The sequence below is a fragment of the Anser anser genome, assembly GCF_964211835.1.
Source record: "Anser anser genome assembly, chromosome: 2".
NCBI classification, from domain to species: domain Eukaryota; kingdom Metazoa; phylum Chordata; class Aves; order Anseriformes; family Anatidae; genus Anser; species Anser anser.
This window is the reverse complement of record NC_139721.1, coordinates 162940113-162960945: the sequence shown is the minus strand read 5'-3', so window position 1 is coordinate 162960945 and position 20833 is coordinate 162940113. Positions and strand designations below refer to the sequence as shown.

Below are 20833 nucleotides of genomic sequence, written 5' to 3'. Positions count from 1 at the left end.
TGGCATCGTCACTACGTGCAGTCTCAGTCACTCCACGACCCAAGGATACTGCCAAACAGGGAAGGAAAGCACAAGTGAGCATGTGTCTGAAATAAAACTTCCTGTGGAATGACAGAAAAATGGGGAAGGCTGGACTGGGCAGCCAAGGCAGAGGGCAACAATCAGCTGTCCTGATTACAGGGTCTGCATCACCGCCTTGTAAAAGTGTACCCGTTTGTAATTACTTTCTCCACTAAGAAACCGTATTTAATTTTGTGTAACTTCAGATCTCAGTCTCTGCGCCTTCTTATGCCACCATCAGCTGCGCCGAATGGACCCTCAGTACCAGACTTCTCTCTGGCAACACCAGTCCTTCACTTCTCAATCTTCTTCCCAGTGAGCTGAATACTCTAATGTCCATATCATAAACACATCAATCACCCCCAACTCCATCTTGGGACCTTCTTTACAACTCTTTCCAGTATTTCCAAGCTCTCTTGTGGTACAAATTACAGGGTGAATCGCAGCACTTTGGCACACTTTCTTAGTCTCATGTGCAGGTGTAAAATCATTGCACACTCTGATATCCCACTTTTCAGATATATGAAGAATACACGTCTCTCTTTTGGTCAAAGTACTGGACTGAGAACTGCTAACTGAGGACAGACTTGGGGAAGGGCAGTGAAACATTTCAAGAGTCAACATCTATCCACACTTAAAAAAGTATGTTTAACAACATGTAAGTACAAATCCTACTTCTTGCTCTCCATGAGATGCTCAAGATGTCTGAATCAACCACCACGAAGGGAAAGTCTTTTCTAAAATCAGCGGTTTTCAGGTGAAGCTCAACTACAACAGAAAATACTGAACAACAGAACTGCTGAACGCCCCTGCAGATCAGCACCACGATATTTCTAGGAGGAAGAACTGATGAAGAGTTGTTCTAGCACAGGAAACCTGGGCCACTGTTTACAGGCTGACCTGTGATTTGGAGCAAGATGCCAGGACAGCTGCAGCATGCTTTGTTTGATATAGGCTAGGCTCTGCTTTCTGTTTTGTTTTACAGTGGCCATTTGTTTCAGAAGCTTGTACTTAATCCCTCTCCCCGTCTTTAGCCATCCCAATTAAATCCTTATTTTGGTTTACTACAAAATCGTATTGACTGCTGTGGGACACAGTGACTGAGGGTAAAATCATATCTTAAAGCCTGAGGACTGCATTTTCCACAGAGGCTAACCATAGATGTAGGCTTTGGAGAACGTGGTTGCCAAGTTCTTCTCTACCTGGACAAATACGGATGACTTTCACAAAGCTCCCTGCCAAGCTTCAAGTCCCTCTTCAGAAACCATAGAGATACCAACATTTCTCACCAAAAAAAAGCATCGGTAATTCTAGCATAGGCAAAGCAACATAGACTTCTTCAGCTGGTTTCCTGAAGCAGATGAACTTTTCCAAAAAACCCTCAGCTCGAGGCAGGTGGGCAGCATAGGCCTTTTAAATGACGCAAGTGTGGCAAATTTACAGGCAAACAGTAACAGGCTTTTATGGCAGAAACTGTCTGTACACCTTCAGCATAGTTAAGCACACTTGAACTATGTGGTGTGCTCCCAGCTCTCCTAATACAGTTGGTAATTACTGCTACCACTAATAGTCTGTGCAGTCACAGGCACGATGGCAGTCCTGCAGGCACTGCAGGTGAGCAGCCATAGGCAGATCAAGCAGGGCTGCTTGCTTCTTCCTGCCAAAGCACGAGCAGCTCGGACTCGGAGTGCCCCGAGCCCCACGCCCGGCAGGAGGTCTCGGTGCCCAGCGCACTGAGCCGCAGAGCTGCCCGTGGGGAGCAGAGACTGCCTACCTTCTGCTGCTGTGCTGGGGCCATCGGGCCGAGTTGTCCCCGTGCTCTTTTTCCTGCGATGCTTCTTCCTGTTCGCATGCGGTGATGGAGGCGGCTCCAGCTTCGGGCTGGCAGCGTTGGAAATGTTCGGGCTGGAGCTGAGAGAATCGGCGGTGCCGTTAGCTGGGGACAAAGACAAAGAAAGTCATGTACAGCAAGACAGGGGCAGCCCGCTCCTTCCAGAGGCAATCAAGTGTCCCGGAGACAGCGCCAGTGCTCTGCCGGGCTCAAAACCACACAGCCCCACGAGGCAGGGCAGGAGCCACACACAGCCCTACTGCGGCAGCGGCTCCAGCGGCCGGCCCAGCTCGGGGCCAGCAGGGTCCCTGTGCAGGGTCGGCCTGGAGACGCTCTGCACAAGGACTCATCTGGGATGGTCAAGATGGGGACCGCGCTGGCACCTATGTGGCCGGGGCAGGCCCCACAGGGGCAGCCTGGCAGGGCACGCCAGCCAGCGCATCCCCCTGTGCGCAGGGCGCAGCGGCAGCATCCTCGCTGGGCGATGCCTGCGTTCTGGGGAGGGACAGCCCGGGAGGTGCTCTCGGCCCCCCAGGTGCAGACCGCAGTCCCGGGACTCACGCCACCGCTGTGGGAGCACCGGTCCCCCCAGCACCGCTCTGCCAGACGGGGTGACTGGGGTTGCCACGCTCAGGAACCTAAGCATGATGGTCTCAATAGGCTTCCGATACGGAGCTGAAGAAGCTGCATCCCCAGCAGCAACGCACCAAATTTATCCTCAATCATACTGTTCCTTACAATTAATAGCAGAATTAGAAACAATCAGGGAGCTGCCTAATTACTGTCAATTAGAGCGCGCTAATCAAGCTCCGATCACACACACACACGCTGCCGCTGCACTCACCATTAAATGTCAAATTTCATTAGAGACCAGCAACAAAATCAAAAGCCTGACATTCAATTTCAGCAGCACACACAGCGCAGGCTTCCAATCAGCATAAAAATGCAGACTCCGGGGAAGGCAACGAGGCGCAGGAGCCCTTGCTGCACTGTTAACCCTCTCCGAAATACACTCCTGTCTCTCCAGCATCCACCTACCCCCAGGGCATGTCTGGACACCCTGCTCCCATCCCGCCTCTGTCCTGGGCAGCTCTCTACGATAACCCGGCATCTCCCATCAAGTCCCAACCTCCCATCTCCACTTTTGACGGCACCTGAAAGGAAGAAAGCAATCACGGCGGCTAACAAGGGCAGCACCCTCCAGCAGCGGGGACTGCCTGTGACTTGGCAAGCCCTTTTGCCACTCCAGCCTTGCCTCCGCTCTGTTTTGAGCCCAGTTCAGCCAGGCTGGTTCCCAGGGACTTGGTTCATCTCGCTACAGTGAGATGAAAGCCCAGCAGCGGGGCAGAGAGGGCTACAGACAGCAGCCAGGAGCTGCCCCATGCCGAGGTCTGGTGTGCAGCCGCTGTTCCCCTAACACGGCTGGGAGAGGATGTGGTATCAGAGCTTCTCCATCTCTGGTTTCTACTGGATTTGACACACGCTATCAGGGTGTTTCTGTTATTTATCCACAGGGAAAGAGCTCACCCTTGACAATTGAGAGAGAGAAATCTAATAAAATCAGACTTCATTTTATAAATATGTATTACTGATGCTGTTCAGCAGGACTATGTGTAGAGCAGGTGTGAGGCACCTTCATCTCCCAGCCTGGATGTCAAAGGGGACCTGAACTTTCTTGTCTGAGGCTACCCGTGGTGCATCCAGCCTGACTCTGCTGCCCACCTGCTCGTGACACCCCTGGGCCAAATTGTACACCACTGGCACCCTGCCCCCCCTCCGGGCTTCACATGAAGGTCCTTCTGCAGCTTCCACTAACGCGCCCGCAGGCTGCAACGAGCCTGACACCTCCCACGTCCCTGCTCTTCTTACAGCCCAGCAGCTGAAGCCAGAACGCTGGGGGCTGGGGGCTTCTGGGGCCCGCCGCAGGGGAAGGGGCAGAAGGTGAAACATGCACCCCCCAGATCAGAAATGGATCTCTCCCCAGCAGGACAGCAGCGAGCTCTGCCAACCCACCCAAGGGTTTCCAGGCACCCATCTCACCACGGGAACCCCTCTGTGTGCACAGGCGGCACCCTTCTGGTCCCTCTCTCCGAACCAGCTGGCCTCATGGGCAGCCCTGGGTCCCCCCAGGTGGGCTGCAGAGGCTGCCCGATAAAGGACAAACAAGGACTGCGCCAGGGCACGTCTGCGCTGACCTGCACAGCCATCTTCCATCGGCTTGCCAAGCTGCGAGAGGAGGAGGCAGCACACCTCTAGGAGCAGGCAGCCCACACCCTCTGCATGCACCCAAGGCTCTCAGAAACCTCTTTGACTCTGAGCAGAAAAGCGTTCCACAGCCTGCCCTGCTGCCGGGAGCTGGAAACCCAGTGGGGAGGTTGGGCTTGGGCTGTGCAGACCCTGCGGCACATGGGTGCAAGGGGCACGAGGTGGCTCAGCTCGGCCCAACGCCGCACACAGGACGCACCACCTGCCCCCAAATGCTCCATCCCTCACAGCCGGCAGAGCCAGCAGCCTGCTGGGCGCGCAGCCCAGGGCAGGGCAAGAGCCCAGGGCCCGCTCACTGCTCACCGTGCCCTGGGGTCGGGGCTCGCTGCGGGGCTCTGCCGGGCCCCAGCCCCTCCTTGACGCCCCCCGAGTTCTGCAGACAGGAGGCTGGCGCTGAGATGGAGGCTTTCCCTGCCGGTGTGCCAGAGACAGAGTCACGAGCTGTGAGGAGATGCCGACGCCGCCCCAGGAGGTTCCCAGGACAGCTGGGCACGTCGCTCCTCGTACCTGTGGCCCCTTCAGCACAGCTCACCCAGTGACATCCCCGGACGGCTAACACAGAGCAGGGCGAGACTGGCTCTGGGGCGCAGCGGGACCCATGCAGAGCGGTCAAGCGGCCACCAGAGCTCGACACAATTAGCACGGGTTGACATTTCACCCCTCTGCATCACGGGAAGAGGTGGCAGCACCTCAGCTCCGTGCGTGCCCGTCAGTGGCTGCTTTGCGTGAAATAGGCAGCTTGCTCTGGGGACGGGGAGCAGAGGCTGGCTCGCTGTTCCCTGACACCCCAGAGAGAGCCAGGGCGAGCAGAACGCAGAGCGCAGCCCTGCCGGGGCCCTGCCGCGGGGCTGCGGGGGGGCACAAGGGCTGCCAGGAGGAGCAGCCCTGCGGCCCTGGCCCGGGGCCATCCGGGCGGAGGCCTGGCTGTCTGGAAGAGCCGTGCCACAGAATTCACCCGTGCAAAGGCAGCGTGTGCGCCGACAGCAGCGCTGCCCGTCCGCTCCTGTGCAGCACGGCTGACCCGCGGCGGCGGCTCAGGGGCGCTCCCGGCAGCCCTCACGAGAGGCGGCTGCCGCCTGTGTGCGCGGACCCCCCCGGCAGGGCGTGGGGCTCAGGCCGTGGGGTGCCCCGTGCCCCTCACCCGGGGGGGGCTGCCCGGGGGGGACGTACCCCTTCCCAGAGCAGTGCACGGAGCAGCCCCTCCCGTGCCCCACTCCTCTGGCGCGGGAGGAGCGGCGGCTGCCCGGCTGCGCCCTGTGTCCGAGGCGAGGGGCGGGGGGGCTGCCGGCACATTAATGCTCAGAGCTGCGCCCTTCCGCTCCCGTCGCCTGCGCTGCCCCATCAGCAGTAACAGTCTGATTAATTCGCTTCCAGCAGGGAGCTGATGGGGCCAATGATGGAGCCGCTGCATCAGGCGCGCTGAAATTGATAGTTTTTCACAGTTACAAATGAGGAGCCTCCTCAGCTGCAAATGGCGCCCGCACAGTCGGACTCCGGTAATGATCATAAAGAGGCTCTCTTTAAACTGCGAAAGCCCCTGGGACCGAGCGGGGGGGCGGCTGCCGCGCTAATGAGAACTACAAGGGGCGAGCAGGCATGGAAATGGCTCCTCCACTCTTGATGTGCATTTAACTGCTTTTTTAGTGCGGCGGCAGAGCCAGGAACGAAGGAGTGATGAATGCAGCACAAAAGCATTTATTTTCCAATTCGGCAAAGTGGCTACGTTGGGAAATGTATGAATTATTTTAATTCACTCAACTGTCCTGAAACATCGCAGAGAGCGAGTGAGCGTGGGGGGAGGGGGCGGGACGCGCTCAGTGTGTGCACAAGAGACAGGAATTACTCCTATTCGTTCAACTGCCCCAAAACCTGGTAGAGGGGGATGCTGACGAGGAGCGGAGATGGGGGAAAGCAATGGTTTCTCCTTGCACAGTGAGTCAAGAGGGGGGCAGGCAAAGGGAAGTAGTCAGAGCAGTCCTGCCATGAAGGAGAGGTCCTTGCTTCACCATGCCCTGCAGGAGAGCTCCTCCTTCCAGCCTGGACACTGCCAGCTGACCCTCATGACGGTGGGACAGTCCCAGCGAGCACCCAAAGGCTGCATCTGACACCCCTGCACAACTCCTGGGCTCAGGACTGCCCCCTGTCACCAAAACAACCCTCCCCACCTGCCGCAGCTGAGGGGAACGGGGCCAGAAGTGCTACTTACAGGGGTTGGGGCAGCTGCCGGGGATAGCCACGGCCTCGTTCCACTGGTCCGCGCTGGAGACGGAGTACGAGCGCTGGTGCATGCCGTCGGGCTTTGAGCTGAAGCCCACCAGGTTGATGCCGCTGATGGAGCGCTCCGAGTGCAGGGAGGTGCTGCTGGTGGAGTGGGGAGCACCTGCAAGAGAGCCAGGAGGTTAGCACAGACCAGCTGCTGTTCTGAAGCACGATGGAGGAAGGCATAGCTGTCCTGTACCTGACGTGACACGACCCCAGGTGGTCCTGCGTGACGATGGGCTCTGTCTGGCCCATCTCCACCAAGTGGTGCCAGTGCATCACCCCCCGAGGCGCCAAGGGCACTGCCCAGCACACAGCACTCCTCAGAGGGACACCAAGTCAGCGGATCCCACCTCAGCACGCTGGGACGCGCAGCCAGGCATCCTGGCGCGTAGCCTCCCCCTCCAGCCAGGTTTTGCAGTTGGAGTTCACGGTGTGCTTGCAATCTCCACCATAGCCTCAGGCACCTGGACAAACACAAGCCCACCCCACAGCCCGTGTGCCCATCCTCTCTCAACTTCACTGCCTGCATGTCCCTAGAAGAAACACTGCCTTGCTGGAGGCATCAGGAGTGAATGGAAAATCTCATGGAGGACATCAAAGGGACAAGCAGGGGAGCCGACATCTGTAGGGATCGTACATGGGAGCACCTCTTCCCACTGGCTAGAAACCCCGTGAGCTGCAGCTCAGGAGCTTGAACCCCCAGGAATGGAATGTTTTGGGGACTACAGGCAGCCACAGAAGACAAGATCACTCATAGATTCAAAATGGGTCAAATGTTTCAGGATTACAACATCCACAATTTCCAAGGTATTATACAGTTACTCCTGCTGTTGAGGCTGCAGGCAATCTGTCTGGGAGGAAGACTCTGCCCCAGGGGGATTAACCCAAACCTGCCAACTGCAAGCACTTTCCTACACCTTCCCCCCCTTCCACATTCAGCTCCAGCCACTGCCAGCACAAGCGCTCTGGGAGCTTGGGGCGAGCAAGCCGCCCCTCTCCCTGTGCCGACGCTACCTGTCCTCCTCCCACGCCTGCAGGCGCAGGTGCTGAGCTGGGACTGCCACCCCAGCCCTTGTGGCTACAGGTGAGGGCAGGATGTGCTGAGCAGCCTCGGCTGCGGAGCCCAGCGGGTGAGGAGAGCCCGCGGCCTGCCTGCTGCCACCAGACCGGTATTTAAATGGGGTCTGGTCACAGGAGCAGGCTGGAGAGCAGCAGATGAGTCCTTGCCTGAGCAGATCCCTAGCTGGACCTGCTACAGCCAGGGTAGCTCATCCTACCAAGCCTTTGTCGTGTAAAGTCAGCTTCGTTTTGTCCTCCAGCACCTCATGGCAGGACCTTCCAGAAAGAGCAGAGCACTGTAAATTCCCCATGCGCTGCCCTAGGTTTTGTACAAGAAGTTATGTTTCTGTTACGTTATGCTGTTGTACAAGAAGTTATGTTTTCTGCCAATTCCACGAAAACCTAAAAAATGTGACAGCCATCAGTGCTAGAGCGCTGCCTGACGCTGCAGAGCACCTGGAACTTCAGCTCGAGAGGCCCAGATCTCCCTTCACGGCGGGCACTGGCTGCGTCGGGTGGCCAGGGCACAGGCTGAAGGCGGGGTGACCCGGGACCGCGGCGCTGCTGCCACGCGCGCCCTTCGGTCACCCTAACCCTAACCCTGCCCTTCAGTCACCGCACGCAGGGCAGGGCGGGTGCTCCTGCCCTCCCCTCCAGCACTCCCCGCTGCACGGCGCAGGGGCTGCCCGCCCGCCGGGGGTCCCACTGCCCCGCCAGGGGTCCCACCGCCCCGCCAGAGGTCCCACCGCCCCACCATGGGTCCCACAGCCCTGCTGGGGGTCCCACCACACTGCCAGGGGTCCCACAGCCCTGCTGGGGGTCCCACCACCCCGCCGGGGGTCCCACCGCCCCGTGGCGCTGGCGCGAGGCCGTGGGGCTGGGTGCCCGCAGCCCCGAGCCACCCAAGCGCGGTGCTGCCGGCCTGCCCGCCTCCAGCCCCGCTGCTGCACGCTCCCCCTCCCTCCCTTGTTCAGCGCCACAGAAACACGTGTAAAACCATGACACTGACTTTGCCTCTAATTAGCCCTTAATTTACAAGACACACTCGGAAGGGTAATTAGCTGGCGCTCTGCTCCTGACTGCCGCATCCATCTCCTCTTGCCTCCTCGTGGGAGGGAGCCTGCTGCCACTGGAGCAGGGACAAGGCTGCTCTCCTGGGACCAGGAGGAGCTGGGTCCTGGGAACCAGGCTGCTGGGCTGGGACAGGAAGAGGAAGAAGGGAGGGGAGGGGAGGGACAGGCTGCCCCCTATTTCAGACAGTGCTGGCCACCCCTCTGCCAGGCTGCACGCAGCACAACGTGTGCATTGCACAACCAGGGAGGGGAGGGAGGCAAACATCAGGGGTGCAGCAGAGGGAAGAACCCTGCAGAGCCCTGGTGTGCCCAGATCTGCTCCCTGAGCACCGGGAGCGCTCCCCACCTGCAGGCACGTGCCCTTCCACGCAGCACTGGGCTCACGGTGCCCCTGTCCTGACCACAGCCAGGGACATGTCACCCACCGCCACGGCCAAGCCACCCTCCAAACACATCCCATGGTGGGTGAGGACAGGCAGAGAAAAGCGCGCTGACAGCGCGGAGTGCGCAGCTTGCCAGTGGCCACCCCTGAGCAAACCACGCTGCTGGGGCAAGCAGCCACAGCTGCGGTGCCAAGCCCGCAGGACGCAAAGCGCGTGCAGATGAAGACACGTGGGCAACCCAACGACGCGCCCCGAGCCCGCACCGCGCAGGCACCCAGCATCAGACTCCCAGATCCGCTGCCTGCCTTGCCAGCAGCATGTGTCACGAAGGCGCAAAGCTAATTTGAAAATTTAATTTTGCGATGACACGGTGCTGCTATGACTTCCAGGTACAGCATCCATCAAGCTCTGCAGTCTCTGCAGGAGATTCCTGAGCTTTTCACCAGGTGCCTGGACTCACCCAGCTGCAGAGGGCTGTCCTCGCAGCTCGGCTGCTCGCTCGGTTTGCTGACCTCTCGGCTGCCAAACTCCAGCTTGTCTCAAGGATCTGCAAGTCAGTCCCAGCAAGCCTAGAGCTCTCCAAAATCACACTCTTTCAAAGTGACACCACCAGCAGTTGCATGACAAGCTCCTTTTAAATCAGTCAAGCAAAGTGAAAGGTAAATAAAAGGGCTACATGTAAAATACTAACCGCGTCTCTGAGCCAAATCCCGCGAACTGAACTCTCCGTGACCCTGCCTACAGCCCCTCAAGCAAAGCTCTTCCAATCGCTGTTTCCTCAAAATTCAAAAAAAAAAAAGAAAAAGCCTAATTGATGACATAGCAGTAAATGGAAAATGACCTAAAAACTGAACATCATTTTTCACAGTGTGGAGCATGGCAGATGGGCAGCCTCAGTAAAACATTAATTCAGTACAAACTGGAGATTCTTCATTAAGGTGCAGATGCACGGAGAACTGAGGGAAGGTGAGTTAGCACAAATGGGTGCTGTCAGTTGCGAAGGAGATATTTGCAGCGTCACTCGAGGACCTTTGGACAAATCTCATTTCATTTGTTCAACAGTGATTTGGCAAAATAATACACAAGTTCTGGTGAAATTTGCTGGTGACATTATGTTGGAAGCACTCCCAGGACCAAGGAGATGAGGATATAATGCAGGATTTTGAAAAGCGAGCTAACAAAAACACTACAAAATTTATTAGTACAAAGCGCAGAGATATGCACCCCAGAACTAACGGGCCTGATTCATAAAAGCCTAGGGAAATATGTACTGGTTTCCATGGGATTTGTATCACAACTCGGTGGCAAGAACATCTGCGCTGGTCTGGGGCTCCTGACTGACACCACGAGAGCAGGAAGAATTCTGCGAGCACCACCTCCACCTCACCTAGATCCTCATGCACAACCTCCCACCTTGGGAAAAAAATAATTCAAGCTGCAACAGGTACAAACAGCAAATGTGACTTCCCATTCCTTCTAACTCTTGTAGCCTACCTGCCCACATCCTGCATCCTGCTGTCCTGAACCGCTACAGACCGCCAGCAGTAACAGCACAAAATGGACGGACACGCTAAGTCACTTATTTTTTAATAGGAGTAACACTGAAATACCTACAATCTTGATAGCCTCATTCAGGAAAGGACGACGTACTTATCTTCCTTGAAATACAACGTGAGCAGCACTCAAGAAACCAAGCCGTGACATACCTGCTCCACCTCCACCACTGTCCAACACCTACTTCTGAGCCAGCTCACAGCGAGGCCAGGTCACAGCATCACAGAACTGCTGAGGTTGTCAGGCCCCCCCCGGGTCCCTCTGGTCCCAGGCGTGCTCCAGCAGCCCCCGGAGCCGGCGCCCAGCCCCACGGGCAGGCGCTGCTGGAGCTGTGCAGGGAGCAGCCCCCAGCCCCTCTCGGGGCAGCCTGGGCCAGGGCTCCGGCACCCGCCCGGCACGGACGTGCTGCTGGGGGGCAGGGGGAGCCTCCCGGGCTCCGGGCCCAGCCCTGGGCACCGCCGGGCAGAGCCCGGCTCCGGCCTCTCGGCGCCTCCCTGCAGGTGCTGCCGGCCACGGCCGGGATCCCCCGGAGCCTCCTCTGCTCCAGGCTGAGCAGCCCCAGCTCTCCCGGCCTCTCCTCACAGCAGAGGGGCTCCGGGCCCTGCGGCATCTTCCTGGCCCCGCACCGGGCTCTCCCCAGCGCGTCCAGCTCCCTCCTGGACCGGGGGCCCAGCACCGGACCCCGCACCCCAGGGGCGTCTCACCGACACGGGCAGAGGGGCAGGGTCCCCTCGGTCCACCTGCTGGCAGCGCTCGGCCCCAGGCAGCCCGCGGCTCCCTCAGCCTTCCTTGCCCAAAGGCCCGTCGCTGGCTCATGTCAGCATGTACCGTGAAATCTGAAGGCGCAGACCTCTGACCCGGTCACTGCTGTCTGGGGAGAGCTTCACTCTGTTCCTGTGCTGGAGCTATGTTCTGGCCCTGCACAATTAGTCATGGATGGGGCCATCATTTTTGCCTAAGCAGGAGACTGGGCCTCATCCTGTGGATATAGCTTGGCCTCAGTTCTGTGCACGTTCATCATGTCTCAGCTGGATTATCCCAATGTGCTATTTATCTGTGTGTGAAGTCACCACTAGCACTGGCTGATGCCATGGTGGCAGCTGTTTTTGGCCATTTCTGTAGCGAAGTCAGGAGGCTGGCCGGACACCTCATCTTAGCTCAGACTGCTGGTATGTTCTTCTGTCTCCAGAAACACAAACCCGCTGATCCCCCGACACCCCCACCCAGAGACAAGGGCACGGTCGGACAGTTGCCTGTGGTTATGTTTGTGGGAGGACCCACAGGCTCTCCCACGTCAGCACTGCTCTCCTGGGCTGACATGATGAATGACGTCTGGCTGCCGCATGCAGGAAACAGGGTTTGTTTGGGGGGCCTGGGTGTGGTACAAAGTGAAAGCGGCACGAGCAGGGCAGCAGTTTGGGAAGTCCCCCTTGCTCTACGGCCAAGTACAGCACAGGCCTTGGCCCCGCTCCGGCGCAGGGAGAGGGATGCCTCCTCCACACACGACAAAGAGGCTGCTCTGCGGCAGAGGCTGCAGGCCATAAGGTATGAGATGGTGATGGAGATGTCCCAGGGAGGTCACCCTGACGCTGAGCAAACCTCACTCTCTTTTGTACTGCAACAGGCTAAGAGCACTCACAGCACACCACAGCGTAGTGCTAGGAGCTATCTGCCAAGCCCTGTCCGAAAGACCCAACCGTTACCACTTCCCATTAAACAAAACTTTAAGGTACTTGTTGCCAAGTGATCACCATTTATCCTCCCTAAAAGCTAGAATTGGTTAAAGTCACACACATGTAACGACTCTCAAGCATTCTGTTGGCGTCCGCAGCCAGAGCACGTCCCAGAGCCTCCCCAAAAGCCACGTGCGTGGCACAGCCGCAGAAGCCCTGGACTCCAGCTCCCAAGCAGCGGGCTGGATGGATACCCACCTCCAGCTGGTGGGAAACTCCTCAGTTCCTAGAGACCAACCGGTTCTTGAGGGGAAGCAAAAGCCAATGAGCCTAGTTAGGCTGCCTGCCTGTGAAATCCCTGCTGGTAAGGACATAATTCACCACTTCCCGTCAATGGGCGGTCAGCTGCCACGCGCGCAGGAATGCAGCTATCCTGGGAGCACCCCACGGCTGCCTTTCTCAAAGCTGCCCCCACCCCTCCAGTGCACATCCAGAGCCAGAAGCATCCACATCGGGTTGGTTTTGTGAACCACACACTACATGCTGCTCTGCTGGACATATTCCGTTCCTTCCTCTTGAACTATTCCTGCCAGTAACAAGACCAAAATACAGACACATCATTTGAAAGACACAACAGCAAGTTCTTCTTGGGAGGTGGCCACAACGCCAAGCAAGCACCTAGACAGCCCCACAAGCCTGGTGGGATATGATCTGGGATGACGGATGTCCTTCCCAGTTCTGCCAACAGCGAACGTCTGTGTGAAATCACTGATCCAAACTGCAGGCAACTGAGGTTTCCCAGCCCTGCTTCTTAGCAAGGCCATCAGGATCTGCCAGCTTGCACACAGTGGGAGCCATTGCCTTTCACTGGGCCTCGCAGATGCTCTGACACAAGCGGAATCTCCCTCCTTTCTTAGCAAAGTCTTTGGAGAGCACATTTTTGGACATATGCATGTGGTAAGTGGTTATGTAACAGCCAGCTCCGACCAGCGCTGTCCTGCGGTGGGACCAGCCGCCAGGAGAAACAGCTCTGCACCGTCCAGACGCCTCTGTGAGGACCTCACAGGCATGTGAGATCAGCCACGGCACCTCACGCTGACACACAAAACTCATCTTCGGTTCAGATGGCGGCTGACTCCCTGTGCAGCCAGCAGGAACCCAGCAAACTGGAGAAGCCTGCAAGCAGGAATTAGTTGTGGCTGCTCCCCAAGCCCCTGGGACCCCGGGAGCACTCCATCAGCAGGGGAACGGCGGGCAGCTGCGGCAGCTCAGTCCTGCTCCAGCCTGCGCCCTGCCCACACCAAGTGCCCGGCCGCAGCACGCAGAGCCTGCTGGAGCACGCCCAGGTACACGTGGGCACCCAGTGAACCCAGGTACACGTGGGCTCCCAGTGAACCCAGGTACACGTGGGCTCCCAGTGAACCCAGGTACACGTGGGCACCCAGTGAACCCAGGTACACGTGGGCTCCCAGTGAACCCAGGTACACGTGGGCACCCAATGAACCCAGGTACACATGGGCTCCCAGTGAATCCCGGTACACGTGGGCTCCCAGTGAACCCAGGTACACGTGGGCTCCCAGTGAACCCAGGTACACGTGGGCTCCCAGTGAACCCAGGTACACGTGGGCACCCAATGAACCCAGGTACACATGGGCTCCCAGTGAATCCCGGTACACGTGGGCTCCCAGTGAACCCAGGTACACGTGGGCACCCAGTGAACCCAGGTACACGTGGGCTCCCAGTGAACCCAGGTACACGTGGGCTCCCAGTGAACCCAGGTACACGTGGGCTCCCAGTGAACCCAGGTACACGTGGGCACCCAATGAACCCAGGTACACGTGGGCTCCCAGTGAACCCAGGTACACATGGGCACCCAGTGAACCCAGGTACACGTGGGCTCCCAGTGAACCCAGGTACACGTGGGCACCCAATGAACCCAGGTACACGTGGGCTCCCAGTGAACCCAGGTACACGTGGGCACCCAATGAACCCAGGTACACGTGGGCACCCAGTGAACCCAGGTACACGTGGGCACCCAATGAACCCAGGTACACGTGGGCTCCCAGTGAATCCCGGTACACGTGGGCTCCCAGTGAACCCAGGTACACGTGGGCACCCAATGAACCCAGGTACACGTGGGCACCCAATGAACCCAGGTACACGTGGGCACCCAGTGAACCCAGGTACACGTGGGCACCCAATGAACCCAGGTACACGTGGGCACCCAGTGAACCCAGGTACACGTGGGCTCCCAGTGAATCCCGGTACACGTGGGCACCCAGTGAACCCAGGTACACGTGGGCACCCAATGAACCCAGGTACACGTGGGCACCCAGTGAACCCAGGTACACGTGGGCACCCAGTGAACCCAGGTACACGTGGGCACCCAATGAACCCAGGTACACGTGGGCACCCAATGAACCCAGGTACACGTGGGCTCCCAGTGAACCCAGGTACACATGGGCTCCCAGTGAATCCCGGTACACGTGGGCTCCCAGTGAACCCAGGTACACGTGGGCTCCCAGTGAACCCAGGTACACGTGGGCACCCAATGAACCCAGGTACACGTGGGCACCCAATGAACCCAGGTACACGTGGGCTCCCAGTGAACCCAGGTACACGTGGGCACCCAATGAACCCAGGTACACGTGGGCACCCAATGAACCCAGGTACACGTGGGCACCCAGTGAACCCAGGTACACGTGGGCACCCAGTGAACCCAGGTACACGTGGGCACCCAGTGAACCCAGGTACACGTGGGCTCCCGGTGAACCCAGCCTGGGCAGCAAGCGCACAGCACTGGGCAGCGCGGTCAGAAACAGCCAGGAGCAGACCTCGGCTGCCTGATCTCTTCTGCATAGCGTAAAATTGCATCATGAGTCTTCCATTAATTTACTCCTACAACATATCTTTTAGAAAATCTTCTCATCTTGATTATGATATTGTCAGTGACAGAGAAATCACAGTAACTCTTGATAAGTTGTTCCGATGGTTAATTACTCACACTGTTAAAATTTGCACCTTATTTCTAGTCTGAATCGTCTTGCTTCAGCTATCAGTCATTGGATCTTGGTATATTTTTATCTAATAAAGAGCGCTCTATTATCAAATTTTTGTTTCTATATAGGTACTTACAAACAGTGTTGAAATAATCTCTTAACCTTTTCATGGATAAACTAAGCAAATAGAGCTCCTTGTTTTTTTCATTGCAAGGTGCATTTTCCAAGCATTTCATTGTTTTTACTGATATTCTAAGCCTTTTCCAACCTATTGGTTTCAACCTCATACTGTGAACACCCAAAATCCATGAACTTTAGCCCTCTAGAAGCCCTCCCAATCCCAAAATATAGTCACAATAAACATTTGAGAAAGACCTTGACCAGATTTTCTAAAATTCCTGAATTAAATAATTCACACTTGCTGATTCAAACATGTCTAAATCTCCTACCTGCTGTTTAATTTGCTTCCTAATTACAGTTGGAATATGAAGAATTCATCATTCTGTGATAAGATACATCATCTTGCCTCTTCCCACATACCAAACAGAAGTGTTTACTGAACGTGCTTTTTTTTTCTTTATTACATGTTCTATTATCTCCAAATAGTAATGAACCAACACTGTTTTTAGGATTCATTAGTTCCTAATAAACTTGAAAAAAACTTTTCACTGATTTAACTCTGCTGGTTACTTTTCTTGCAACCCCTTGTGCAACCACCATAGTGTACGCTCCTGTAATCAGCAAAGACGAGGGAAGGTGAGCTGAGAGAAGAGTTTCAAACACTAAACCCATCACTTAAATTCATACGTTATTTAAGGTCTCCATGGAACATGCAAAAGATGAAGATTAAGAATCTGGTAAGGCATGAACAGCAACTATTCTCACGATGCGTGAGCTAAAAAATACCACAGCAGCCATCGCAATATTGAGGGCAGGGCAGCCACTTCAGCAGAGGCCCACCAAGCACAGAGAAGCGTCAAGTCCAAACACACCTGGCAGGGGAGAAGGAGGCTCTGCTGCATTTCCACGCTGCACCTCTGAGATCAGAACAGGACAAAGCACAAGGAGGACACAGGAGCTGCTTTCAGCTCAACATTTGGGTCTGTGCTGGAGGTGGAACCAAAATGCAAGGTTTATCTTTTTGCAACTAAAATGGCTATGGGAGAGAAGGAAAGCAAGCTTTCCCTCTAGGAGAAAAGCAGCAAAGATAACAAACTCAGGCAAAAGTCCCCACTCCAAGAAGCTCTCAGATGTGGTATGCAGTGTCAGCTCTCCCATCAGCTGAGGCACTGATACCCCCATGGAGGAACAGGGTGGAGAGCTGCACCCAACTGTGGGTTTACTGGTATTCTTATCTCGTTGTTTCTGTGTTCTTCATGAAGAGCCCGATCTGCCAAACGTATCTAACCTCCTCCTAAATCCAACTGCTACTAAACGTAGTCTGGGAAGCTGGCTGGCACAAGGTGCACAACTTCTCTGCAAGCAATGAACCCAAATAAAATGGTGAAACAAACCTTTTGTGTGTCTGTAACCAGAGCAAGTCTGGGAACGTCAGGAGCTGGAATGCTTCCCACAAAGCCAAAAGGGTCACTTCGAGGGCTGCTCATAATTAATCACTTGTGGCGGATGTTAGTCTGCAGAGCTCTGGCAAAGGGCTAAATGGCAGGAAAGCCTCTACCCGTGGTTCCAGCTGGCCATGCAGGACCACACTTGTGTTATCAATTATCTACCTACTGCAGCTTCCAACTTCTGCTCAATGCCTACTGATTACTGTTACTTTTATTGCTTTTTATATACATTCATGTACAGATACACAGATGTATGAAATATTTTAGCACAACACGGTTTGTTCCCTTCCACTTGCTTTTGTTCCTGCGCATTCTGTCACTATCTGGACAGAGGGAGAGTGAACAGTTCACGTCTCCTCTTAACCTAGATTAATATGTTTTTAAGCAGTGCAGCCTTTCTTTTAACTTTTTGGTAAATGTAAAATGTTCTTTTAAAATTCCTAATTATGCTCCACATTTTTTCTCTTTAAGTTCTTTCTCCCAGATGATCTGGCTCATAATTGCTTTCAGGGTTGTGAAATTGGCTCAGATATATATTTTTTGCGTGCATGCGTGTATCTCTGTGTGTGTCTGCGTGTTCTATGCTCTTTATTTCTGATTTGAATCCTACTTTGCCTGAACACAGTACAACAAAGTCAGGGGTTACATGTACCTAAGTCACTACAGATTTTTAGTTTTGTGATTTGTTCTCCCTGCCTGCTTAGGTAAGGGTAACTACAGCATTTTCCACAGGGGCTGCACCGTTTCTTTGATCTGCGGGATTCATAAAAGCTGAGGAGCCTCTAACGTTGCTTGCCCAAGTCCTCCAGTGAGTATCACCATGATAATGTAATTTACTCTCCAACATGTTTTAGGGAAATTCTTCAGAAACTGTTTCTGAGACAAACAAACCAAAGAGCTGGGAATGTGAAACAGGGAGTGGATGATGAAAAAATCTTGCTTGTTTTGGTTCTCTCTTCTGGTCTGTTAATATGACCAGAGGTGTCACTCATTCTCTGTGGAAACCTGAAATCATAAGCTACAGAGAACGTATGTACAAGTAACACTGCTTAAAATACAAAACAGAAGAAATACTGTGCAGCTGAAAAGCCCAAAAGAGATCACCATGGCTGGGGTGGGAGGCTGACATTAATGACGAGTTGCAATGCTACAAATCACCATTTGCATCTACAGTCATCAGCAGCAAGCTGAGTCTGAAATAAAACTCAAGTAAGGAAGGAAGCAAACCCCAAACTCTCTGGGTTTGCTGCAGAAGCGTGGACCTGGACAAGTGTTGCTGTGAACAATGAAAAACCGTCCCGAAGCATTTGCACACAGCTCACGAATGCTAGCAGCTGAAAAGGCCGTTTCAGCTTAAGCTAGAATTGCATTTTATTTTCTTACTTAACTTCCACGTCTAAAGGTATTTGCTCATAACATGTTTCATACACTCCTGCTTGTTTTGCCCACTGAGGCTAGCGCACAGTAACATCATGACCTGGCACAGACAGCATCATCAGAGACCATGAAGCCACTTGAAGAGCTGCACAGGTCTCCAGGACCTGTGGCTGAAGAATTCTCCCCACTGGACTGCGTAGAGCAAAGAGCATGGATACACCTCGTGGCTCCAGGCAGGGCCTCAACAACAGGATTCATTCATATGAAAAACTCTACTTCGAGCACGCCCAGGATGACAGCCCCTCTCCTGCTAGCAATGGGTTTTTGCGCTGCCCTCCAGGGCACCTCCCTGCCCAGCACCAGAGCAAAGACCCCAGACACCGACGCTGCCGTGTGCCCGCGGTGTGGGGCAGAGGAGGAGAGGCCTGGAGGGGGGTCTCAAGCAGGAGGGCGACCTGTCCTCAAGAAGGACCCTCTTCTTTGCAGCACAAGTGGGGCCTGTGTGGAAGAAAAAGAACTCTGGAAGAGGAAAAGGTCCTCAGTCCTCTTTGGAAGAATACCAGCTACCCTGTTACCCCAGCCTTCCTTGGCAACACTGGGCAAGTTATTTATACTGAGATTTTCACAGGTGGCTACTAATTATACTCTCTTCATTTTTCCAGGTGCCCTGTGCAAGACACCCACAGCCAGATGTTCAGAAATGCAGAATGCTCATTGCTACAACTGCAGCCGACGGGTCTGGCTCGCTTCCCCTGTGCGACGAAGCCGTGTGCCCATCTGGCTTCCCTCGGCACTTCCACCGTCCCTGGGCAGGGCTCTGATCATCAGTGTTTTGTTTGCCCTCTTCTTTTCTCTTCCCTGTTCCTCTCCTCCTCACTTTCTCTGAGGCCTTCTTCCCTGCTCAGCCCTGCAACGCACGGCTCCTTTAGTGTTCTAGCAAGTAATAAGTGTATCAAGTCCCAGTAATTATCTCTAATTAGGGTTAGTGATTATACTGTTGGGCTGGAGAAAATCAATCTCTGGTTTCCCATCAGGGAGGGCAGAGCCGAGGTGGGGGGAGCAGGCACTGGCAGCTCCCCCCGCGCTCCCATTCCCCCGGCTGCTGGGCCCTGCTCGTGCCCCCCGGGGGAGGCAGCCGGGCGCAGTCTCGCTCCTCTGCTGGCTGGGAGGAGGGGCGAACAGCCCCCCCGGCCCCCCGACGTGCTGCAGAGCTGCGGTGGTGTCGCGGGGCTGGATGCTCTCAGCACCAGCGGCCACCTCTGCAGCACAGGGCTGCTCTCGCGGGTCCTTGCTGCGGGGACGGTGGAGCTCGTGCGCTGCCAGTGCCACTGGCACGATGCGGCGCGGGGTGCTGCCACTGCAGAGGCTGCCCCCCCAGCACAGATCTAGAAGGTGCTACACCTCCTCTGAGCACGGCCGACGGATGGCAGCCCACCGAGCGATGCTCTGCGGTCTGAGCACGCCTGCCCTGCGTGCTCCTGGGGGACATGGCTGCTGACTGCGTGAGTCGCACCAGGGCCAGGGTCTAAAGCTCGTTTGCGGTGAGCGATGGACCCGGCTGGTGCTGCAATACACCGTCTGGGGACTGAGAAGACTGGCCTTGCTGCAGGGCCTCCTGCAGCTGCTGAGGGGCCCGTGTGAGCGTCTGAGAAATGGGTGAGTAGTGACCTAGGGCCGACGAGGCAGGTGGCCGTGCACATGGGCTTGACCAGCCATCCCTGTACAGATGCTGAGAGGTGGGTTGTTGTACTGGAGAAGGAAAAAGTAGAACGGCTGGGTATGCTAGAAGACAGCTGTGGATGAGAGTGAAAACTGGCAGAGGACTATCCAGAGGAGTCTGTCACACATCGAAGAAGTGGCCTTTTGAGAACGCTCACAGCAAGGAGGGTCCGTGACGCCCAGCCCGAGTGCAGTGAGCTGAGCGTTGTAACCTCCCGAGCAGCAGGGCTCCGGGTGTGCACAGAACAGAGGGACACGGGAGCAGCTTGCTAGAAGACGGGCAAAGATGTAAGGGGTTCTGGACAGAAACCTCTGCAACTGGCAGGTCAAAATTGAGAACAGCAGCCAGATTTCTGGAAAATAAAGCCCAAAGCAAGAAGGTGCTGCCCTTCTCCCCATGCATGTCCAGAACCCTGGGCATGCACCAAGCAGGAGCTGAAATCTCATTTTCATGATACGGCGACAGCTTTTATGGCTCCGAGAAATGGTGGGAGTGGGCAGCTCCGCTCCCAGGCACAATGCCAGGCTCACTGGCTCCATAGACAAGCCATGCTCTGAGAAAAGGAGCATGATGTCCTTATGGAAACCGAGTGAGAGCTGAAGCTACTTAACACGCCGAAGACAGTTGGGTAATCGGCTCTCTGAGAACAGCAACATCTTTGCAAACATCTGCAGACTCCAGAAAGGCTAGAAAATGGTACAGCAGCAATAATTTTTCTGTACAACTGAATAGGCTACCAGTATTTTCACCTAACAGTTCAAGTGCAGATAAAATGGTCTTCACATGTGGTGAGGATGGACCCTGGAGAACACAGGTTGGCAGGCAAGGAGCTGCTGTGGACTGTTCACAAACAGGGTTTTCAAAACGGATTTCATCTGAGCGGCTCCTTGCTGCTCTGCCTCAGATGCACCCCCACCTCTCCTCTCCTGGCTGGTGCAAGAACAATCCAATTTGCACAACTCGGTAACAACTTTGCATATTCATGCAGAGTCCAGGATAACTCAGCTGA

At 55.4% G+C, this 20833-nt stretch overlaps 1 protein-coding gene across 2 annotated transcripts in view; it reads right to left on the bottom strand.

Moving 5' to 3' along the window:
* The window catches only part of AGAP3 (ArfGAP with GTPase domain, ankyrin repeat and PH domain 3), a 140801-nt gene that overhangs the window by 13585 nt on the left and 106383 nt on the right, over window positions 1–20833 (bottom strand). For both annotated transcript variants that reach the window (XM_083826070.1, XM_083826069.1), the window contains exons 12-13: window positions 6363–6536; window positions 1835–1996 (exon numbers count right to left, since the gene is read on the bottom strand). In XM_083826070.1, the coding sequence (XP_083682196.1) occupies window positions 1835–1996; window positions 6363–6536 (336 nt within the window). The remainder of the gene's footprint in view (window positions 1–1834; window positions 1997–6362; window positions 6537–20833) is intronic.